The 22,009-nt window shown below is 42.1% G+C and overlaps 1 protein-coding gene across 3 annotated transcripts in view; it reads left to right on the forward strand.

Annotated features, from left to right (window-relative positions):
* Positions 1–6,743: 6,743 nt before the first annotated feature.
* KCTD16 (potassium channel tetramerization domain containing 16) overlaps positions 6,744–22,009 on the forward strand; it is a 256,094-nt gene continuing 240,828 nt past the window's right edge. Inside the window, exons 1-2 of one of the 3 annotated variants that reach the window (XM_072749894.1) lie at positions 6,744–7,046; positions 8,873–10,031. In XM_072749894.1, the coding sequence (XP_072605995.1) occupies positions 9,200–10,031 (832 nt within the window). In that variant the 5' untranslated portion in view covers positions 6,744–7,046; positions 8,873–9,199. Of the gene's footprint in view, positions 7,047–7,773; positions 8,486–8,872; positions 10,032–22,009 lie in introns of those variants that run through there. The other 2 variants (XM_026018410.2, XM_072749896.1) reach the window with 2 other exon arrangements.

Genomic DNA, 22,009 nt, shown 5'->3' on the forward strand with positions numbered 1-22,009 from the left:
AAAGAAACTGAAATCGACCACCTTATATTCCCAACCAACAGCTCATTCCAATATGATCCCATCAGCTTCTTAACATATTGTATTGGGACAACTGAAGAAACACTCTTGCTCCTGCAATTAAATTCAACAAATATGTAATAAGCACCTTCAAAATACGAGTTCCTGTGCTATTGGTTGGATAGAAAGATGAATAACAAATGATCCCTGCCCTGTGGATTTCTTGCAAATCACTCCAAAAAGCAGGGAAAAGTGCTCTGGATACCAAGTGGTATTTCAGAGCCTACATGAAATCCTCAGCTTTGACTCCTCAAGTCTTCTAATAAAACAACTCAATTTTGATCCTTGAACTAAATTGTTCCATTTGTTGTTTGGTCATTGTCCTTCTGTCTTCCTGCTGTGTCCCATCTGCAGATGCCACTGATAAGATTCATTTCAACCTATGAGAATGACATGTTTGGACTTCATTATGAAAAATGCCTTTTACAAACAATTGCTACACCAAAGTGACTGTGCTGAATCACTGCAAAATGATGCGAGATATTTTGAACGAGCCAGCCTGTTCATTTGCTTTCCTCCATTCATCATCCTCTGAAAGGTGTAGCTACTTTCTAAGGCCAGAGAGTATGTTTTTAAATCAACTAATTGTCCATCTCCAAGGACAAATGTGCTTAGAGTTCCAGCATCCTTTTCCTTTCTTCCATTCCCCTGCGTGAAGGAAGAAGCACTTTCAGAAAAGGGACGAGTCACCTCACCAGCATGAATGAGTAATGTGATACCCTTCCATCCACTCATCCACACAGACCCGTGGCGTAGGCACAGAAAGGGGAGGGAAGAGGGGCAGAGGAGGTGATGGAACCAAGCATGAATATAATCACATTGCCCATTACTTATTGAACATTTGCTGTATTCCAAGCACTTTCAGAACATTATCTCTAATCCTTACATCAATCCTGCAGAGTAGATATTTTTATTTCTAATATACACATGAGGAGAACACCGTAGGAGAGGTACAGTGATTAGCTCATGATCCTAGAGCTGGTATGTACCTCTTCCAAACCTTCCAAACCTGCCTGATTCTAACATATGCTCTTTTCCGGGATTTTCAAGCTCTATTTCTGCAAGTTGCTGCAGGGTGATTAATAAATTCCATATGCATGTATAAAACTATTCAGAAAAAAATGCATTCTAGAGACCAGTGACAGAGTATTGCAATTTCTGACAATTCTTTTTTTTTTTTTTTTTTAAGATTTTATTTATTTACTCATGAGAGATAGAGAGAGGCAGAGACACAGGCAGAGGGAGAAGCAGACTCCTTGCAGGAAGCCTGATGTGGGACTCGATCCCAGGACCCCGGGATCATAGCCTGAGCCGAAGGCAGATGCTCAACCACTAAGCCATGCAGGCGTCCCTGACCAATTGTTTTTTTAAAAAATAAACAAGTGTTTTTGAACTTAAGACCTAACTTTGTCCTGTTTTGATACTGCTTGAATCTGTTGCATATTTTGGAATGATGACAAAGGTGTCATTTGAAAAATAGGTTTCCTGTGTAGGAGATAAAAGGACGACAATTACTGGCCTATAAATTAACACTACTTCTTTACCAGGAGATATATTGCATAGTACATAGCAAACACAATAAAGACTAAGCCAGAGACACCTGGGTGGCTCAGTGGTTGGGTGTCTGCCTTTGGCTCGGGTCATGATCCCAGAGTCCTGGGATTGACTCTCACATCAGGCTCCCTGCAGGGGAGGGAGCCTCTCCCTCTGCCTATGTATCTGCCTCTCTCTGTCTCTCATTAAAAATAAATAAATAAAAATCTTTAAAAAAAAGGACTAAGCCAACATGTGTAATGTAACAAATGTAATAAGCATCATAGAACAAATAATACAACATAAGTAAACAGATTTCTAGGGAAAGGACTGTGTAAGGAGAGGCAAGAGTAGACCTTTTTTTTTTTTTATAGCTATTTCTAAAACACTGCTTGTGTATTTGCTGGAATCAATTGCTGGAGAGTTGGGCAGCTATATTCTATTTTCCCCCTCACTTCCCACCCAGTCTGTGTTCCACGCTGCTAAGATCACAATTTCAAAGCACATATGTGTGTGGGTTGTCTTTACACAACTTCGTGGCCAAATTGTGCACTCCTAACTTTGACCATGTGCTCCAGAAAAACTTCCCAGTTTTGAAGGGAAGTCCAGGGGTGTCTGGGTTGCTCAGTAGGTTAAGCGTCCCACTTCTAATTTTGGTTCAGGTCATGATTTCAGGGTTGAGAGATTGAGTCCCTCTTCGGACTCCGCGCTGGGTGTGGAATCTGTGTTAAGATTTTCTCTTTCTCCCTCTTCTGCCGACTCCCTCCACCAAAATAAATAAAATAAAAATAATTCTGTTTTGAATGGAGTCTAAAAGGGATCCCTGGGTGGCGCAGCGGTTTAGCGCCTGCCTTTGGCCCAGGGCACAATCCTGGAGACAAGGGATCGAGTCCCACATTGGGCTCCCTGCATGGAGCCTGCTTCTCCCTCTGCCTGTGTCTCTGCCTCTCTCTCTCTCTCTCTCTGTGTCTATCATGAATAAATAAATAAAATCTTAAAAAAAAAAAAGAATGGAGTCTAAAAGGATATGCACCCATATCTACCACAGAAATGTGTACCCTCTTTCCACCATCACATGCTCACACAGAAAACTTTAGTTCCTGCTAATACAGTCAATAATGTCACCCCATACTTGAATAGCAATACTTTCTGTTCAGATCAGCATAAAAATTTTTTAGAGTTCAGATCATAAAATGACAGTTCCCTTGGAAGAACTTTATTCTACAGACTTTCATTCAGAGGCATCACGGTGATATGAACAGCTTTAGCTAATATGTGTATTTTATGAGAGTATAGTTCGAGTATTTTCAGGAGGGACCAGAAGAAATGACTACACCGAACGTTTGCTGTTATGTAAAACTTGTAGGTGAATCCAAGGCTGCAGCGGGTGAGTGCAGAGGGCCTCGCCTTCCCACTTGAAGATTATGCAGACCTAACCCAAATTTTTTCTTGCAAGGCATTATGTTAGCAAGATCGCTGTGTGCTGCCTTCTTGCTCTGTTTCTTACATAGCAAGTTATTGCCTGGTATGTCTCTAAAGATTTGGCAGCTGTGTTTTATCTTTATTTTGCCATCAGTCATTGTATCTCTATAAAGGGAGACAGATTCATTTTATAGATGTGGAAACAGAGGCCACCCTGAGGTTAAGTGGTTTGTTAAAAACATAGGTGCCCTATGTAGGCCCCAAAGCTGAATACAGCTGTAAAAGGCAACGCTCAAGAATCTAGAACTTTTTAGTCTTTGCCTTCCATTGGTATGATTTTGAGTATGGGTGTTTGCATGTGTTCATGTCCAGAGATTGTCTTGAATTCAACTTTGTATCTCAGGTACCTGGCACTGCGCTGGACACATAAGCACCGAATACATCCATGTGGCATGAATGAAAGGGCGCCAGGAACAGAACCTTGTATCGCAGAAGATACCGGCATGTTCTTTTTTAACCCCTGTGGTAAAACAAAACAAAACAAAACAAAACAAAAACCCTGTGGTACTATTTTCAGGCCTCCATTCCACCACCCTATCTCCCCCAGCAAATGCTGAAATCCTCACATTATTAATACGCATATTTATAACAAGTGATGATTTTCACCTACACCTGCCTGGTGAGAAGAGTGAAGGCTTTTTAGAAGTAGAATGAATTCCAATCTTTGGGGATCTTTTGTAACTTCTTTATGCTTCCACTTCCACTTTCGAATGACAAGTGCAGTTACTTCTGCTGCTGTCACGGAGACTACTGGTATTTCATAAGCATGCACCTAGGGCCGGACGATGTGCTCAGGGTCTTATACACATCACAGTGTTCAATCTGCACAACATACCTGGGAGGCAGGTCTTCTTATCCTCATTTCACCCTGGCTCAGAGACATCAAGCCTCTTGTCTGACGTCACCCAGCCATCAGGCAGAGCCGGAAGAGGGTTGGTGACTGTTGTGGGTTCTTGATGGCTGGCCCCCCATAAACAGTAGCTATTACTGTGAGGGTCATAATGCAGGAGTCCCTGGGGCATGTGACATGATGAGTGTATGGCATTTTAATTTACGTTTATGAGCTCATTCCCTCCCTGATAAGAGAGACAGTCAGCACAAAAGCTCTCTCTGCTCCAGGGGAGAGAACACTTAAGGATGTGTTAGAAGGTAAGGATGTGGGAAGTGAACACATTATTCCAAAATTGTAATTGTCCTTTTGAGGATATCCTCTACAGCATTCAGCTATGGGGGTGTGTGAAGGTAGGGAACAGGAAACAGAGGCTCAGACACATGTTATCAAGTCCCGATCTACCCATGGTGGAGCTAGATGTGCTATCGTCTTGAATATTACGAAGAACAGGATGCAACATTCTTCTTTTCTCTCCTAAGAGAAATCTGTTGCTGTACCATCCGCCTTTGGGCCAAGTGTGGCATCCCACAATGTTTCAGCCGACAGCTGCCAGAACAGAACAATAACGCTAGCTGTGTTATCTGCTGACACGGAGGACAGGAATACGCTTACAGCCTAGACTTGGCTTCTTGCCTCTTGCTAAGGCACCAAGCAGCTGGGCTTACTGACAACCTCCCTGAGACACGCGAGCTTACTCTAGCACTATTTAAATCTCTCTCTGTGGTGTATTGCCTTGTTTCCTTCAAGCCCGTTACCCCTTAAATCTCACTTCTCGTTTGTTTGCATCCCCTAGACTAAAGGAACAAGAATATGCGTGCATCAGAGGATGTGAATCTGGGGGGTGGGAGACCCCAGCTTGAATAGGCTTCAGGCCAATCTTGAAACAAACCTTGATATCTCAAAAGGTGAGACAGAGGCTCATGCACTCTTGATTTCTGGAGGCTACGGGTAGATTAAAAAGTAAATATGCCTTTGGGGCGACTGGGTAGCTCAGTTGGGTAAGCACTTGACTCTTGATTTCAGCTCAGGTCATGACCTCAGGGTCTTGAGATAGAGTCCCACCTTGGGCTCTGGGCTCTGGGCTCAGTGGCTCAGAGAAGAGTCTGCTTGAAGATTCTCTCCCTGTGCCCCTTCCGCAACTCTCTTTCACACATGAAAGCTCTCGCTCTCCCTCTGCTCTCTCTCTCTAAAATAAATAAATAAATCTTAATTGGAAAAAAAAAAAAAAAAGCCTAACCTTTGAAACCCAGACCAATGAACAGAGAGGATTCCTCCTTTTTAAAACTGAATCCTCTTATTCAAATTATTATTTTAAAGCTATTATTTATAGCTTTACAGAGAGACAGAGACACAGGCAGGGGGAAAAACAGGTTCCTTGCAGGGACCCCTGGGCGGGACTGGATCCCAGGACCCCAGGATAATGACCTGAGCCAAAGGCAGACGCCCAACCACTGAGCCATTCAGGTGCCCCCTCTCTTACTTAAATTATAAAATCTTTTAGACTTGAATTTACTTAATATTGAAAACTCTTTAAAATGGCTTGCTGGGTTTTTTTCAAATGTGTAGCCTTGAAATTCTTATATTCTTTGTTTGCCCCTCTCCATCCCTATTCTAGAATACATGCAGGTTAAAAAAAGAACATTAATCATACTGGGTAGGCAGTGGTCTAAACCCCACTCTGCTGCTCCACAGCTGTGTGACCTTGCGGAAGTGCTTTCCTACTCCCTTCCAGCTTCTCTATCTCTAAGAGGAGATGGTAATTTCCATTTCTCAAGTTCCTTTGGGCTTTAAAAGGCTATGAGTTTTTCTTATTCCCATTCCACACTTCCTGCCAAACTGGCCCCAGAATCTTTTTTAAAAAAGTAGACTTCATGCTCTGTGTGGAATCCAACATGGGGTTTGAACTCATGACCCTGAGATCAAGACCCAAACTGAGATCAGGATGAGTAGGATGCTTAACTGACAGAGCCACCCAGGCACTCCTGCTTCCAGAATATTTTAATACCCAATCTCCAAAACTATTGTCGTGGCCTATTCTGTCCTATACTGTTAAAAAAGAGAGAGAGACAGAGAGAGAGACAGAGAGAGAGAGACAGAGAGAGAGAGAGAGATTGAGAAGAGAAGAAAAAGAAACATTTGCTTGTTTTTAACTACAACTCAACCCAGTACTTACTAGGCACGGACTCAGAATTATTTTTTCCTTCGTCCTGTGGCAGCTAAATTTTTATTTTCTCATCATGGTGAACAGTGTGTGTCCGGTAATATTTAAACGAATATAAAAATTACCAAAAAAGAAAAAACCCTAACTTTTGGCTGTCAGTTACAGATCTGCATTGATAGCTTGTAGACACTAGATGGCGATACAAGTGCACCAAATAATAAACATTCCCTTGATTGGTCCAGCATTAAAATCCCAATGATTGAGGCCAGAACAGGTTAATACATTAGTTAAAGAAACAAAGCCAAATATAATCAGGTGTTGGAATGTTAGCTAATACTCCGAATGCGTTCAGTAACCTAATAGTTATTGAAAGAAAAGATTGTTAAACTGGAAATTAATTTCTCCTGCGGCTGAGTCTATCTTTAAGCTAATTCTTGGGGGCAAGAGTTGGCAATGAACACACGATCCCTTAAAATGTATCTAATTCATACTTTCATGTCCATCTTTGGCCTTCATTTTTTTTTTTTTAAATAGCAATTATTTGGGATGGAGTGTGCCTCACATGTATTATTCATAGATGAAATACTATATTCTGATGAGGAGTGTGAGTCCTAAGACACTGGCATTTTAAAGGAGAAATGGTCCACTTACTGTAAGCTGTTGGCAGGACCGTTATTGACTGGCAGGATCAACTGGAAGCACTTTGTTAGTGGATTAGGTTGCCCTGGAAATGCCTTCCTGAAACTCTAATGATGCACTTAAGGAAGCCCTCTGGGACAGGAGTAAAATGTCTCTTAGCCGGGCGTGTCTTCCACCGGAGTCCTCTTGGGATGAGCTGGGGGGGGGGCTGGGGGATGTCCAAAGAGATGCTCAGTAGAGACACAGCCCCAGGAAAAGGTTGCAGGTAACCACGTCTTACAGGTAAGCTAAGATAATGACCTACTGATGTCAGCTCTGGGCTTTCCGAGGGTATCGGGGCCTCCTGTATTCTTTGGAAAGCGCATCACTGATTCCGGAGAGGCTGCGTTCATTTATTCGTTTGCTGGGGGTAGGGTGGCGGAGGGATGGAGGAGAGGGGAGAACTGAGGGCATCCGAGGGAGAGCAGGGTTTAGTACACGGGGGTCGTCCGCTGTGCCTCCTTCTTCTCTCTTTTTTTGAAAAAAAAAAAAAAAAAAAAAAGCAACAGAGGGGAATTCGCCCTTCAGCGGAGATTCAGAGCATGTGCAAAGGGTCGGTTTGTAGATTCTCAGAGGCAAAGTCCCTGCGTTTCTGTCGCCGCGGGGTTGGGGGTCGCTTCTGGGGAGTGGCGGCGGCGGCGGAGGGGCGGAGGCGGGGGCGAGCGGCGAGGAGGGCGCCGGGGCCGCCTCGGGGCTCGGGCAGGACGCGGAGGGCGGGGGGAGCAGGACGGCGCAGGACCGGGCCGGGAGCAGGGCGCAGCGCGAGGCGCGAGGCGCGAGGCGCGAGCGGCGGCCGGTGCGCGGCGCCCCGGGCGGCCCCGGGACCTGCCGGCGCGGACCACGCGGCCCGAGCTGCCCGCGCCCCGCCGCGCCCCGCCGCGCTCCCCCGCGCTCCCCCGCGCCCCGCCGCGCTCCCGCGCTCCCCAAGCCGTATTCCTTTAAGATGATGTAATAGGCATTTCCCTGGACGGTGTCCCGCCTGCGCCGCCGACACAACAGCCTCCGGTGCGCTCGGGGAGCCGCGGAGCCGCCCAGCCCCGCCGCCCGCCGGAGGAGCCCGCGCCCCGGCCCCGGCCCGGCCGGCCCGGCCCGGCCTCGCCGCTGCGGCTGCCGGCGGCCCCCACCTGCCTGGGAACATGGGAGTCCGCGGCCCGGGCCGGCAGGGGGGGCGGCTGCCTGGGACCCCCGCAGGGCGCCTCTGCCCGTCTCTCTGCTTCTGGGCTTTCTGAAAAGCTGCTAAGTCCCAGGACCTCTTCCAACTCTCTTCTGTTTTAAGGATTCTTTCTAAAGGTTTGATTTTTTTTTTCCTTTTTTTTTTTTTTTTCTTTTTTCCTCTCTCTCTCTCCCTTTTTACTGGAGAAGCTTTGGTTGGGTATTTTTTCTGCCTGGCTCCTTCCACCCAGACACCTCTCCCCACGCTTTAACTTTTTTTGTGACTTGTTTCAACTTGAGATTGGGAGTGAACACATTCCTATATGCGCACATACAAATATACATTTATATAAATATTTATATGTATGATTATTATTTCCTAAGAGCACATCTCTCTGGCACTTCTCATTGATACCTCTGTCCTTTACCTCTTTGGGATTTGACAAGCTCCAGACTCTGTGGCTGTGGATTCTGATTGCTTTGCAAATGGGTATTTCTTCACAGGAACTGGGTTTCCGGCACTCACTAAGGTAAGTTCTGAGACTTATTGTTTTCCTGTCCAGCTTGGAGAGAGAGAGAGAAAAAATCAGCTTTAGAAGTTGAAAATCTTCTATTCCTTTTTAAAGCAGGAATACAAATAGAAATATTTTTGATACTAATTGCCGGAGACAGAGGCATATGGATAAACATGTAGACACGAAATAGCTTGAGAGAAGCTACAATTTAGTTGAAGAATGGCTGAAATCAGTAGTTCCAGGGCTGCTTATGTAAAATAATCTCTCCCTCCCTCCCTCCCTCCCATCCTCCCTCCCTCCCTCCCTCCTCTCCCTCTCTCCCTCCCTCTCCTCTCTCCAGTGGTGTCTCTTTTTCTGACTCATGCTGGGTTTGAGGAAATAATTTTCTCTCTTTTCCTTCAGACAGACCTCTGAGTAACTGGGGACTTGGCCTGCCTTGCCTACTGAGCTTGGGGCAGATCGGATGGAGATGAGTTGATGATATTCTATGAAGTAATAGCTCACCACCAGCCAGGGTTTAAACTACTTTTGCAGCATCACTTCACCTGTGGACTCTTCTAAATTTTGCTTTCTTGGGGGAAAAAAAAAAAACTGGGGTAAGAGAAGGTCGTTTTTTAACAAGTTAGCATCCTTCTTCCTCTTTGACAAGTTGATGCAAAGGATAAGGCTGTGACTCCATTGGATTGCACCTTCAAATCAAAATAGGAGAAGAACAAGAAGAAAGGGACAATGGCTTTGAGTGGAAACTGTAGTCGTTATTATTCTCGAGAACAAGGGGCTGCAGTTCCCAACTCCTTCCCTGAGGTCATGGAGCTGAATGTTGGGGGTCAGGTTTATTTCACCCGCCATTCCACATTAATAAGCATCCCTCATTCCCTCCTGTGGAAAATGTTTTCCCCAAAGAGAGACACGGCTAACGATCTAGCCAAGGACTCCAAAGGAAGGTTTTTCATTGACAGAGATGGATTCTTGTTCCGTTACATTCTGGACTATCTCAGGGACAGGCAGGTGGTCTTGCCTGATCACTTCCCAGAAAGGGGAAGACTGAAAAGGGAGGCTGAGTACTTCCAGCTCCCGGACTTGGTCAAACTCCTGACCCCTGATGAAATCAAGCAAAGCCCGGACGAATTCTGCCATAGTGACTTTGAAGATGCCTCCCAAGGAAGCGACACGAGAATCTGCCCTCCTTCCTCAGTGCTCCCTGCGGACCGCAAATGGGGCTTCATTACGGTGGGCTACAGGGGGTCCTGTACCATGGGCAGAGAGGGGCAGGCAGATGCCAAGTTTCGGAGAGTTCCCCGGATTTTGGTTTGTGGAAGGATTTCCTTGGCAAAAGAGGTCTTTGGAGAAACTTTGAATGAGAGCAGAGACCCTGACCGAGCCCCAGAACGATACACCTCCAGATTTTATCTCAAATTCAAGCATCTGGAAAGGGCTTTTGATATGTTGTCAGAGTGTGGATTCCACATGGTAGCCTGCAACTCCTCTGTAACAGCATCTTTTGTCAACCAATATACAGATGATAAGATCTGGTCAAGCTATACTGAATATGTCTTCTACCGTAAGTACAAAGGGTTCTTATTGTTTTTCATCTGTATCAATTCTCCTTACAGATGTTTGTGGTCTGCATGTCCAGTCAGTGTCTAAGGAATACAGTCTGGGATTTTTATTTTAAACTCATGAGGTATAGCTAGAGTATTAGAGGTTCTAATTGAAGTCTCATGTCATATCTAAGGCAACTTTTATCTGTTTTATCAACGACGTTAGAGAACATTCAACGGCCTATGCAAATGATACTGGTTTAGATATACGGGGAATGGAAGCAGATATCTCAAGTATCGAATTGTGAAGAGAAGATGATGGTTCGAACTTGGCTCTTGGTCCACGGGAGGTTGGCAGACTCAGAGAGGATAAAGTGGTGCTGTCCAATCTTTTGTGTGAACTTTGGGATCTGTTAAGCTGGTTGCTCCAGACTTGCTTTCACTGAGGCTCTGAGAACACAAATGGCTGTTGCACAGAATGACGTGGTCTCGGCTAGATAGATGGCAGTATAGACTGACAAAAGACCCCCTGGCTCCCCCACTAAGTCTGAAATTTGCTTTTATAGGCTTTACAGATTTGCTGTTTGAGTCTTTAGCATTTTATACTGAGACTGGAGTTGCACTGCAGACTTAATTAAAATAAACTTCATTTAACACCCATCTAAAAGGAAATAGCTCTTTGAGAACTGTCAATCACAAGCAAATATCTTCAAACACCTGAGGTGATAGAATTACTGACATAAAAGGGAACTAGAGGGGGGAAAATGAGTGGAAACAATTGTTCTGAAGCTTTCTAAGTAAGCCTTTCTTAGAGGTCAATGCATTGGCTTAAGTGACGACTTCTGCTACAGATTGCTTTGTTTTATGAAATGGCATCATTCTAAATAAACCGTAAACTGTTGATTTCTAAAGGGAGAATAGTGAATCAGTCTGTAAAGTTTAGTGCTTGATTTAACAGTAGATTTTCACTGGGGCCTGGGAATGGGGTGAAATGAATTCCCTAAGAAATGTTTCTATTAGCATTCAGTTTCCTCTATTCTTATTTTAAGGCAAATCCATAAGTTTGGAGGATTAAAATGTCTAAGTTTTTTAAAACATAAAGGTATGACTGAATTTCTTGGACTGATTTTTGCCAACGGTTGTGTTTCTCCATGTGGAGATGGTGCTGGGAACATGATAAAGAAGCCAGTGGCAAGCTGAGTTGCTCTGTGCTGGGTTTATCACACATTAGATTTTTAGAAGTGAGGACACATGGATTGTGTGGAAAGGACAGCCTGTGGAGCAAAATGAAGTCAGCTATCAGTTCAGGAACATATTGATGTATAATAATAAGCATTATTTGGTCCAACAACCCTATCAATGGCCTTTATCTATAATCTATATCTTCCTCGATGCTGGAGCTTAGTCACCAGATACTGCTTTTCTTTCTTTGGGTGTAGAGATAAGACTGTAGCTTTTTAGCCTTCTGTGAAGGAATCTGACATTATCTGTAATTCTGTAGAACAAATATCTGTTCCTAAGTTTTTGGAAAAATGCATCTTAGAAAGAGTTCAAATCTAGGTTTGTGATATTTACCTGGTTCTGCAATTTCTAATATTTGAATATAGCACTTTGCGAGGCTTTAGACAAGTAAATGAAAACATACCAGCCATAATCCCCACAAAAAAGACATTAGATTTCTGTCACTTACTCATCTAAATGAGACCCCAAACCTGAAATGTATTTGCCTGTTAGCTCACTGACATTTGTGTGTTCATCAAAGACTCATCCGTCTAACACCATGTCCTCTTTATATTGCTCTGAACAGGTTCTGCTCTGCTGATCATATAATTGCTTCCTTCTTTGTTGAGTTGCTGAGAGGTTGCTGAGGAGCAGTTTGCTCTCCATCACTCATGGACAGGCTAGCATAAACAATGCAACTTCATATTGCACAGCATATATATTTTATGTGATATACTTCCCTTTGTACCTAACATCCCAAGCTAAGTATTAACTCTTCATCTGTCTTAGGACCAATAAAGCTGACAGCTGGCTTTCTAGGGTGCATAACAGCTTCTGTGCAGACATTTAACCATAATTATTTAATTAGAAGCTGCCAACTGTGCCTATATAAGCATTAATTTATCAAGCTGTTGTGCTCGGGTTAATGGGCCGAAACTATGGGAGGTGCTCTAAAGCAGGGAGTTGACTCTGCAAAGATGCTCTTCATCCAGCACTAGCCCTGCCCGGCCCTGCCCAGCCCTGCCCAGCCCTGCCCAGCCCTACATAGCACTGCCCAGCATGGAGCCCCGATGTGCACTGTGCAAGCAGAGCACTTGGGTACACCACTTCAAGGTTGGAAGGGGCCGCATGTGTCCCCAGGAGCATCTCCACATCATTATATTAAAAAACAAACAAAACAAAACAAACAAACAAAACAACTACCAGCCAACCAGCAAACAAAAAAAGATGCCCTTCAAAAAGAAATTCAACTTCCTCCTTAGTTGGAAAAATTATATTGTATATACAAACTCCTTAGATCCAAGGAATTAACTCCAAGCAATCAGACTCTTCTAATAGTGTGGGGATATTGCAAAGTCATTTTGCCTGGATCCATATCACAGTAAAAAATGAACAATGAGAAATGAATACATTCATAGGTTGGCTGACAGTCATGAGGGGAGACTCCTTTCTTCCCGTGTTTGCCTCATTTTCTTCCAAGTTTTCCAAGGTGAAATTGAGAGACCAAAATCTCCCTGTCAATCATTAACAGATTAGATTCTTGCTTTTAATCTTAATATAGACCTAGAATTGATGGTGAAAATCAGGTAGACTGTATGGTTAATGTAGAACTATGAACAATTAAAGTCAACAGGTGTTCATATGTGTTTAAGAAGGTGATAAGAAATGTGTCTACATTACTTACACACCAAAATATGATATGTGAGATGGTATGGATTATGATTCACTTATCAGCAACCAGGAAAATGTGATTGATGTATCATAAAGAAACATCTGGCATAAAAAGAAAAGAAAAAATATATGTAGGGGTGCCTGGGTGGTTCCGTCAGTTAGGTGTCCAACTCTTGGTTTCGGCTCACGTCCTGATCTCATAGATCATGGGATCGAGTGAGCCCCACATTGGGCTCTGTACACAGTGGGAGTCTGCTTGGATATTCTCTCCCTCTGCCCCTTCTTCTGCTCTCTCTCTCTCTCAAATAAATACATCTTTAAAGAGAGAGAGAGAGAGAGAGAGATAACTAGCCAGGATTGCCTCACAAAGCATTTTAGATATGTCCTTTGTTTTAATTTAAAACAATGGGAATGTGGGGCAGCCCGGGTAGCTCAGCGGTTTAGTGCCATCTGTAGCCCAGAGTCTGATCCTGGAGACCCGGCATCTAGTCCCACATCGGGCTCTCTGCATGGAGCCTGCTTCTCCCTCTGCCTGTGTCTCTGCCTCTCTCTCTCTCTCTGTGTCTCTCATGAATAAATAAATAAAATCTTAAAAAAAAAACTATGAGAATGTACCTTTCCTTTTCTACCACCCCACTAGCTAAATAATTACCTCTTTTTTCTCTTCAGGCATTACAGGAAGGCAATATCATAAACATTAGATAATGCCTCCTTGACTCACCTGTAAATGTATTGGGAGCTGAGTAATTTAGAAAAGAGAAGTCCTGATTTTGAACCAGATACTCAATGGCTATTCATGCCACTGAGGAACAAAATCACAGGTGCAGAAAATAAATGAATCTGTTCGTTAGAGCCATCTTCCAATGCTCGAGATTAAGAAGACTATTCTTGGTTGGAGAGAACTATACACATTTTTAAAATCCTGCTCATGAGTGAGTTACTTCAGACAAATGCCCGAAATACTCAAAATCAAAGGAATTTGCCTCTAATTTTACTGTGATAACTTGACAAGTAGGGAGTTTAATTCATAGGATGCATACTCCAAAAACATCCCCTCTGAGTTCTGTGAATTATAGTAGAGACACCGACTCATCGCCTTTTCAACAAATTGCTGCTTGTCGGTGCATTTTCATCTTCTCTTTACTTCATTTCCTTAAATTTAAAGGTTGTTTCCACAAAACTCTCTAAACTGCTTTATATACTGTTAACCTTAAAAATGAAGCTGCTAGTTATTTTACCAGCAAAACTAGGTTTATTTGGAAATAGTAGAAAATTGCAATTCAGGATAAGCAAACGAAGGCAAAACCATAGGCAAGTTGGAGAACAAAGCAGAGAAATTCTCTTTTATGGAAGAGGAGGAGGGTAGCATCTAGAAGGGCTGTTATAAACAGAAGCCCATTGGAGTAAACTGGGAGTTTGCAGTATAGTGGCTTTTCATTGGCTCAGTTGTGATAGTCTCTTTTTGGCTGGGCTATTGCCAGGAGAGTAGCCAACCTTTTGCCCTCCTGGGGGGTGGTAAAGCAGTATGGACTTGCAAGGTCTTCTCTTCCTTCTGAGCCTGCAGTTGATGATACATGGTAGGGTGTAAGAGTTTCCCCTTCTAGAATCTGGATTCCAGTTTAAATGAGGTTTCCTTTTTAAAATAGTACACAGTATTTCAGGGTTGTTGATTGAGATGGGGTGTTGGAGAAAAATCTATCAGAAAATGAGTTCTCAGAATTCAACTGCATGACCTTGTATTGGGAAGAAGTATGTGGTTGTGGCTGCTGCCAGCCAATAACTTACCCAACATTGACTTTAGAAGCTTCAGTAAAGGGAGAGGGGGACAGTGTGTTCTTAACAGGTAGAAATGCAGCCATCCTGAAATGATTCTAGATCTTTTCCTATTGGTTACTAAAAAGATAGCAATGATAATTTCTATTTTTATTGCTCATAGAAATATGATGTTGGTACATTCAAAAAGAAGCGACAGAGCAATGTAGTCAGAACTGTGAAGGTTTGGTCTTTACCACCATCTACCTCTCCTCTTTCTGTGTTGTTCTTCTGTCTTCTCCATCTTAGAGACTCTCCTAGTCCTGTTTTAGTCATTTCTGCTTTTGAGTTCTTTCTTGCCATTGTCAGTAAAAATTCTCTTCTGCCATACATTTAGAATACTTTTAAGGCATAGTGTACTTTTCTCAGGGGTTTTGGTACATAAGAAACCTTCTGATAGTTGTAGAACAGGTAACTTAGTATCCCAAAAAGAGTGTTCTTTTTTTTTTTTCCAAAAGAGTGTTCTTAAGATATAAGCTTTCTTAATTTATATTTAAAAATGTAACACAATTTAAATATAAGGTTTCATCATGAAGCTGAACTGGACGCATGCTTGGGCAGATACGGAATGGTAATACTCATGACAAAGGACAGGCGTATGGATGTAATTTCCTTTTAGCTCTTTAAAGTGCTGTGCTCTGAGCAATGGGCTCAATATAAGAGTGACATAATCGTGCTAGTAAAATATTTTATTACACTATTTTCACTTTCATGCTGAATAAGATATGTTATCTGAGCCCAGTCCCTTGTGCAATTCAGCTACTTTCTTCCTAGGTCTTGGACATCACTGAACAAATTTCACAGCAAGAGAAGTGTCAGTATGTGGGCAGGATGGGGAGATCTCTGAGATTGCCCTTAAGTGCCTCAATATGTCAAAAAATATATATATATACAACTGGAAAGAGAAGACCAAATGTCCCTGACAATCTAATGAGGTTTAGGTCTTATCAAACAAATGAGAAAAGGAAATTGCTGAGAATATGGCACAAAGCTCCATTTGGAACCTCTGCAAGCATGCACAATGGAGAGGAGTGACTGCACAGGAGAGAGTGAACATCCAATGTATAAAAGAAAGTTCTTCAGAAATGGATACATGGATGCTCAGTTTCTGCATCTAACTGACTGTTGCTCTTTTTCTTTGTTTTTTTTTCCTATGGCTTTCCTCAAATAGTGCATTTCTTGGCAAGTCAATGAAAAAAAAAAACTTCATACAGAAATTTTCAAGTGCATCCAAATGTAGACACCCAGTTCCAATAATTACAATTAACATTACAAGAGCAATCTTGTTTTATATATATTTCTACCTACTTCCCCTTCTGTCTGCACTACATTATTTTGAAGCAAATTTCAGACATCAGTCATTTCATTCATCCACAAATACAATGCTGTATGTTTCTAAAATGAAACAGATTCAAATAAAATATAACACAATACTATTATCACACATAAAATTAGTAATTCTTGACTATCATCTAATATCTAATTGATGTTAAAACTTCTTTGATTTTGTTACAGTATTTTCCTAAAGTTGGCTTCTTAAATCAAGGTTCAAGTAAGGCCTATCCATTATCTTTGATTACTGCTGCTTCTTCAAAATTTTAAAGATATTGCATTATCCCATATGCAACAAAGTAGCAAAATGTATATACTAAATCTCTCTTAATCTCTCCTTCCCACCCTCCTTTCCTCTTTCTCTTTCTTTCTTTCCGTCTTTCTTCCCTTCCTCCCTCCCTTTCCTCCTCCCTCTGACCTTCCTTTTTTTTAAAGTCAATTTATTTGTTTGAAGAAACCAAATTGTTTGCCATGTTCAATATCTAGCTTTCTGGGTTTTACTGATGCATCTCTATGATTTTTGTGATTTCATTAAGACATTCTTTTTCCTGAACCCTATATTTTTGAATTTGTATGATCTAGACTTTAGATTTTAGAGACTCGACTGGATTCATGTTCAGTATTTCTGGCAAGAAATCTTTGTAAGTGATGGCAAGTCCATTTTTTAAAATATTGAAGCATAATAAACATATAGTATTATATTAGTTTCAAGTTTACAATGATTCAACAATTTAATATTACTCAGTGTTCATCATGATAAGTGTATTCTTAATTATTTTTATCTAGTTCACCCAAGGCAAGTCCATTTTTAATTTTTAATTTGCTTTGGAAGGCAATACAAGAAACCCCTATTTTTATTTCCAGGCACTCAAGAACTATTTAATATTCCCTTGCTGTTTTTTTTTTTTTAAGATCTGTTTATTAATTTGAGAGGGAGGAGGAAGGGGAGGAGGAGCAGAGGAAGAGGGAGAGAGAACCTTAAGCAGTCTCTGTGCTGAGCACAGAGCCCAACACAGGGCTTGACCTCACAACCCTAAGATCAGGACTTGAGCCAAAATCAAGAATGGATGCTTAACCAACTGTGCCACCCAGGAGCCCCTCCCTTGCTGTTCTTATTATTAAAATGGGCTAACATCAAGGGTATAGTGAGCCTGCTGAGATGTGCAGCAGGTCCTATACACTGGGAAGAAGATTCATTTTGTGTGGGAAAGTTTCCCTCCTGGCTATTCAAATTTTATATTCTTGGATTCTTTCAACTGTGTTCAACTGCACTGAACTCATCATCTGTATTCCCTAAACCTCCTGTCTTACTTGTGTTCACAGTAATTGCTGTCGTCAGTCACTCATGTCCTCAGGGAAGAATGAAACCTGGGTGGCATCCCTGACTTCCTTCTTCCCAACCTATGATGAGTCCTACCAGTTCTTCATTTCTCTCAAGTCCATCCATTTCTTTCCATCACTGATGCTACCCTGGCCCACACCACCAGCACTGCTTTTTGTTGCCTCGAAACCCTGGAAGCTTCCCAAGTGAAATCTGAAACCAAGCTTTGTTTGCAGAGGGCAGGAAGAGACTGAAGAAAGGCAGATCTCTCTAGATTGGCAGCTAGCAGGCTTCATAAGCAGGAGAATGTACTTACAAGGCTGATTTGGGGCTGCCACAAGACAAATAGATTCTGCATCCATCTGCCAAATCTTAAAAGTTTACATAGTGGCCTTAATGGGGTTCAGTGACATAAACCATCCAGATGGTCGCAACACCATATCACTATCTCAGGCTGTGTCCTTGGAGCGGCTTCTGGGAGCAGGGAAGGCAAGCAGAAAGCATATTCCAAAGACAGGGAAGGGTTGAGGAGCCTCTGATTTGCCTGGGTCCAGCTCACTGGTCAACCAGTGGCTCTTTCTTCTTGATGACCTCTCCCAACACTTTTCTAGACTCCTGCAAAGAAACTTAAATTGTCCTCTCTACTCCAAATTCAGTGTTATCCCCTTTGGATCTGTCCTCCCTGCTGAAAAAAAATGGTGAGATTTCTAAAATTCAAGCTTGACTATGTCACTCCTGCTTTAAGTTCTTCATTGCCTTGCAACTGCTCTTAGAGTTAAATGCAAACTTCTTACCAGAAATCCTTACACAGCCCCTCATGAGATGACCTCTCTTTCCTTCCCCAGAACCTTCTCTTGTCATCCTGCCCTTTGCATTTTTAACCTCAGCTATACTCAATTTCTTTCAGTTTCTGAATGCTCTTATGTACTTGCTTCTTCGGTTTTGTGTGTGATGTTCTTTGTCTGAGACTCTGCTTCCACCGGCTTTGATGAACTAAATCTTCAGGTTCCAATCTGGAGATTCCCTTTTCTGGGAAGCCTTTCCTAGCCCACTGCATCTGGTTAGGCACTCCTTATCTTTGACCCAGAGGGTTCTATCTTCCTTTACCATGGCACAAATAATATTATACTTGATTATTTAACTGTGTCTTTTACATTTTCTGTAAACCCTGTCAAGATAGTAACTGTGTCTATCATGGTCATCACAATACCTGGCACAGTATGTGGAATAAATGTAGGTGCTCCATAAATATTTTCCAGAAAAATGAGAAATAAACGCCTACTGCAGAGTTCAATTATGGTCATAGATGCCACTGTCTTGCATACACTATTGCATTATGTCTTAACAGAAGAACAAGAGAGCAGTGATGGAGTGATGGCACTTTAAATAATAATAACAGTTTTTCCAAATTTCCATTGAGTGCTTCAGGCATTGGGATAAGCACTTTACATACAAATTGGAGATCTTACCGAAAGACTCATTTGCACTTAGCAACTGCACCGAGATTTGAGCTCAAGGGGACTGAGAAAAACACTTAGCAGAAGCAAAGTTCCCTGTGGTCTCCTTTTAGTTGGTTCACCCAAGCAGGAGCAAATCAAAGCCGGGTGCAGTCAGGGTTTATGGAACAATCCAGGAGGGACTCAGGAGTCAGAAAAGTGTTCCAAAATTGAGAAAGTAGCTCCACGGTGAAGAGAACTCTACTAGAATACAAAGAATGTTATGAGACCAACCAGGTTTCTTCATAAATTCTCCTTCTGCTGAAGTGTTCTATTTCCTCCTCCCATATATGTTAGGGATTGCTCCTTAATGCCAGAGGCAGCAGAACATGGTGGTTAAGGGCCTGGGTTTTGAGGTCCAGAGTGCTTGAGGTTGAATCCCTAGCTATTGGGATCACTGACAAAATATTTTACCTCTGTGCCTCATTTTCCTCATCTGTGAAATGGAGGTGAGGACAATAGTACTTACCTCATTTGGCTGCTATGAGGATCAGATGAGTTGCTATATATAAAGTGCTTACAATGGTGCCTGGCACCCAGTCATTGCTGTGCAAGTGTCAGTAATTACCAGGGTGGCTGGAAATACTGGGTAGAGACATGGTTGCTTTCTTTAAATAAACCACCTGATTCTTTCTGATATTCCCCTTGAACTCTTTGCTCAGTCTGTTGATACTATGCATTTTAAAACAAATAAACAAACAAAAACATCCAGAAAATTTTTTTTCTGAGAGAAAGTGCATGAACAGGGAAGGAGGCAGAAGAAGAGGAAGAGAGAATCTCAAGCAAACTCTCTGCTGAGTGCAGAGCCCAGGACCTCGAGATCATATCCTGAGACGACATCAAGAGTCAGACGCTTAAGCAACTGAGCCACCCAGGTGCCCCCAAAAGTCATTTTAAAAAGGAAATTCAAATCATGTGTTGTACTTGAATCTGAATTTGCATATAAGTAAACACCCTAAAGGTCTTCAAATTCTAGTAAGTCTTTTCTTCCCCCTGGCTATTCCATCATGGAAGTTATTAATAGTGCCTTTCCCTCCACCTTGTTTTCAATGTGTGGCTTTTCAGAACGTGGGATAATGTGAGGTAGAACTGAAATTTAAGACTACAACTTAAATTATATATTCAGTCACTGCAGAATTAGAATAACATTTTATGAATCTCAACTTAGAGAATATTCTCCTTCATGGTGACAGAAAATGGTTATTGAGCATGCCACTGACAATAGGATCATTCAAATTGCTCTAAAAACGAAAACGACATTTTTCTCCATACTGCAAGTAGCTGCGTTGTATGGCATTAAAAAGAAATCAGCGCTCATGTGGGGCTGTTGCCATGTGACCTGCTCAAAAGCTGCCCATGGGAAGAAATTGATACTTTCCACTTTCATTCATCAGTCACATTCCAAAGTGGAAAACTCTTGCCATTTTTCCATCCCAATTTATACCGACCTTTTATTCTGAGTATATTTGATTAAATGTGACTGTCAATTAATTACATTGGTGAAAATAAAAGGCAACCCATTATACATAACTTGATGGAGCACTTAAGATGCCATAGAGCTGTTGTATATTGTGTTTTAAACAATAAACTATCCAGATCAACAGTACAAGGCATCTAAATAGAGAAAAGGGTAGGTAAACTCTGGTAATGTTGACTTTCCTGTAAAGGGGACCTTGGAACAGCAGAGACATTCTAAGGACTGGAAAAAGGGCAAGGTGTATATGGCTGTTAGTGGGGGCAGAAGGTACAGTTAAAAACACTGGGAGGCTTGAGAGCTGGGGAAGTGTTGCAGTTCTGAAAATCCCCTAACCATGGAAGGAGAGCTGGCACATGATGCAAAGCACATCAAGCACTGGTTGGGAGTCATGGCTCATTGTGTTACAGCATAAACGTTCAGTTATGTCAGGTGGAAATCTTTCCTGTGGGCATGTGTCTGCAAATTTGCACTGGAATTCTAATGGAAAATAGGATTCAGTTCTCTTTAATTTGCTTTTTAGCCAGTGAGGTGAAATGTCTTTTTTTCTTTAAATAGAGGGATACCTGTGTGGAGCTGTACAACTTGTTGAGCTGCATTGTCATAGTAAAGTGTTAGTTTCTATTTGTGTAAGAAAAGTGTGCATTAAAAAATGAGCCTGGGAGGGGCACCTGGCTGGCTCAGTGACTCGAGCATCTGCCTTTGGCTCAGGTCATGATCCTAGGGTCTTGGCATCAAGTCCCGCATTAGGCTCCCCACAGACAGCCTGCTTCTCTCTCTGCCTCTCTCTGTGTGTCTCTCATGAATGAATGAATGAATGAATGAATGAATGAATGAATGAATAAATAAATAAATAAATAAATAAATAAATAAATAAATAAAATCTTAAAAAAAATGAGCCTGGGTGGATACTCGGTTGAGTATCCAATTCTTGATTTCAGCTCAGCATGATCTTAGGGTTCTGGGATCAAGCCCTGCATCTGGCTCTGCCCTTGGCACAGTCTGCTCATCCCTCTCCCTCTGCTCCTCCCCTTGCTTGCATGCTCTTTCTCTCTCTAATAAATACATCTTTAAAAAATATTTAAAATATAGGCTGGATTTCATTTTTTAAAAAATGAGCAGTTTGCTTGGCTCTTCTGGAGAAGATACTCCTGTGGCATGGAACAGTAATGACTAATGATATAACGTGTGATACCTTCAATGCCATAAAGGGTCCTTTTTAGTCATTTGGATGCTCAATAATGTAAAATATTTGTCTGAAAAGATCTGATTGTTTCCCACTTACTAAGGACCTGTTTTATAAAAAGTACTTCTCTTTGTTTTGGTAGGATTGTCTGTCCATTAAGATGGGTAGGAAATATCGTATCTGTATGCAAAGATCTGATATCCTGACTCACAACATCCTCATGCTGATGGTTTTCTAGTACTTTTCCACAATGTGTCAGGGAAGTGATTCACAGAGTGCACAGCCACCATTGATTAGAAACTGCTGGCCCTTCAAACCTTCTTTCATCTGCATCCTTCCACACAGTCAAGGCATATAGTGAAGTGTAATTTCGTTGTCTAACACATCTTGACATCCGTTCATCAGAACAGCCTTCATTAACAGGCAGATTTAGGTCTAGCCTAAGTTACTTACACATAATTCTGTTCCCTGCCTTCTGGCTATGT

Source organism: Vulpes vulpes, chromosome 2, assembly GCF_048418805.1.
Source record: "Vulpes vulpes isolate BD-2025 chromosome 2, VulVul3, whole genome shotgun sequence".
Lineage (NCBI taxonomy): Eukaryota > Metazoa > Chordata > Mammalia > Carnivora > Canidae > Vulpes > Vulpes vulpes.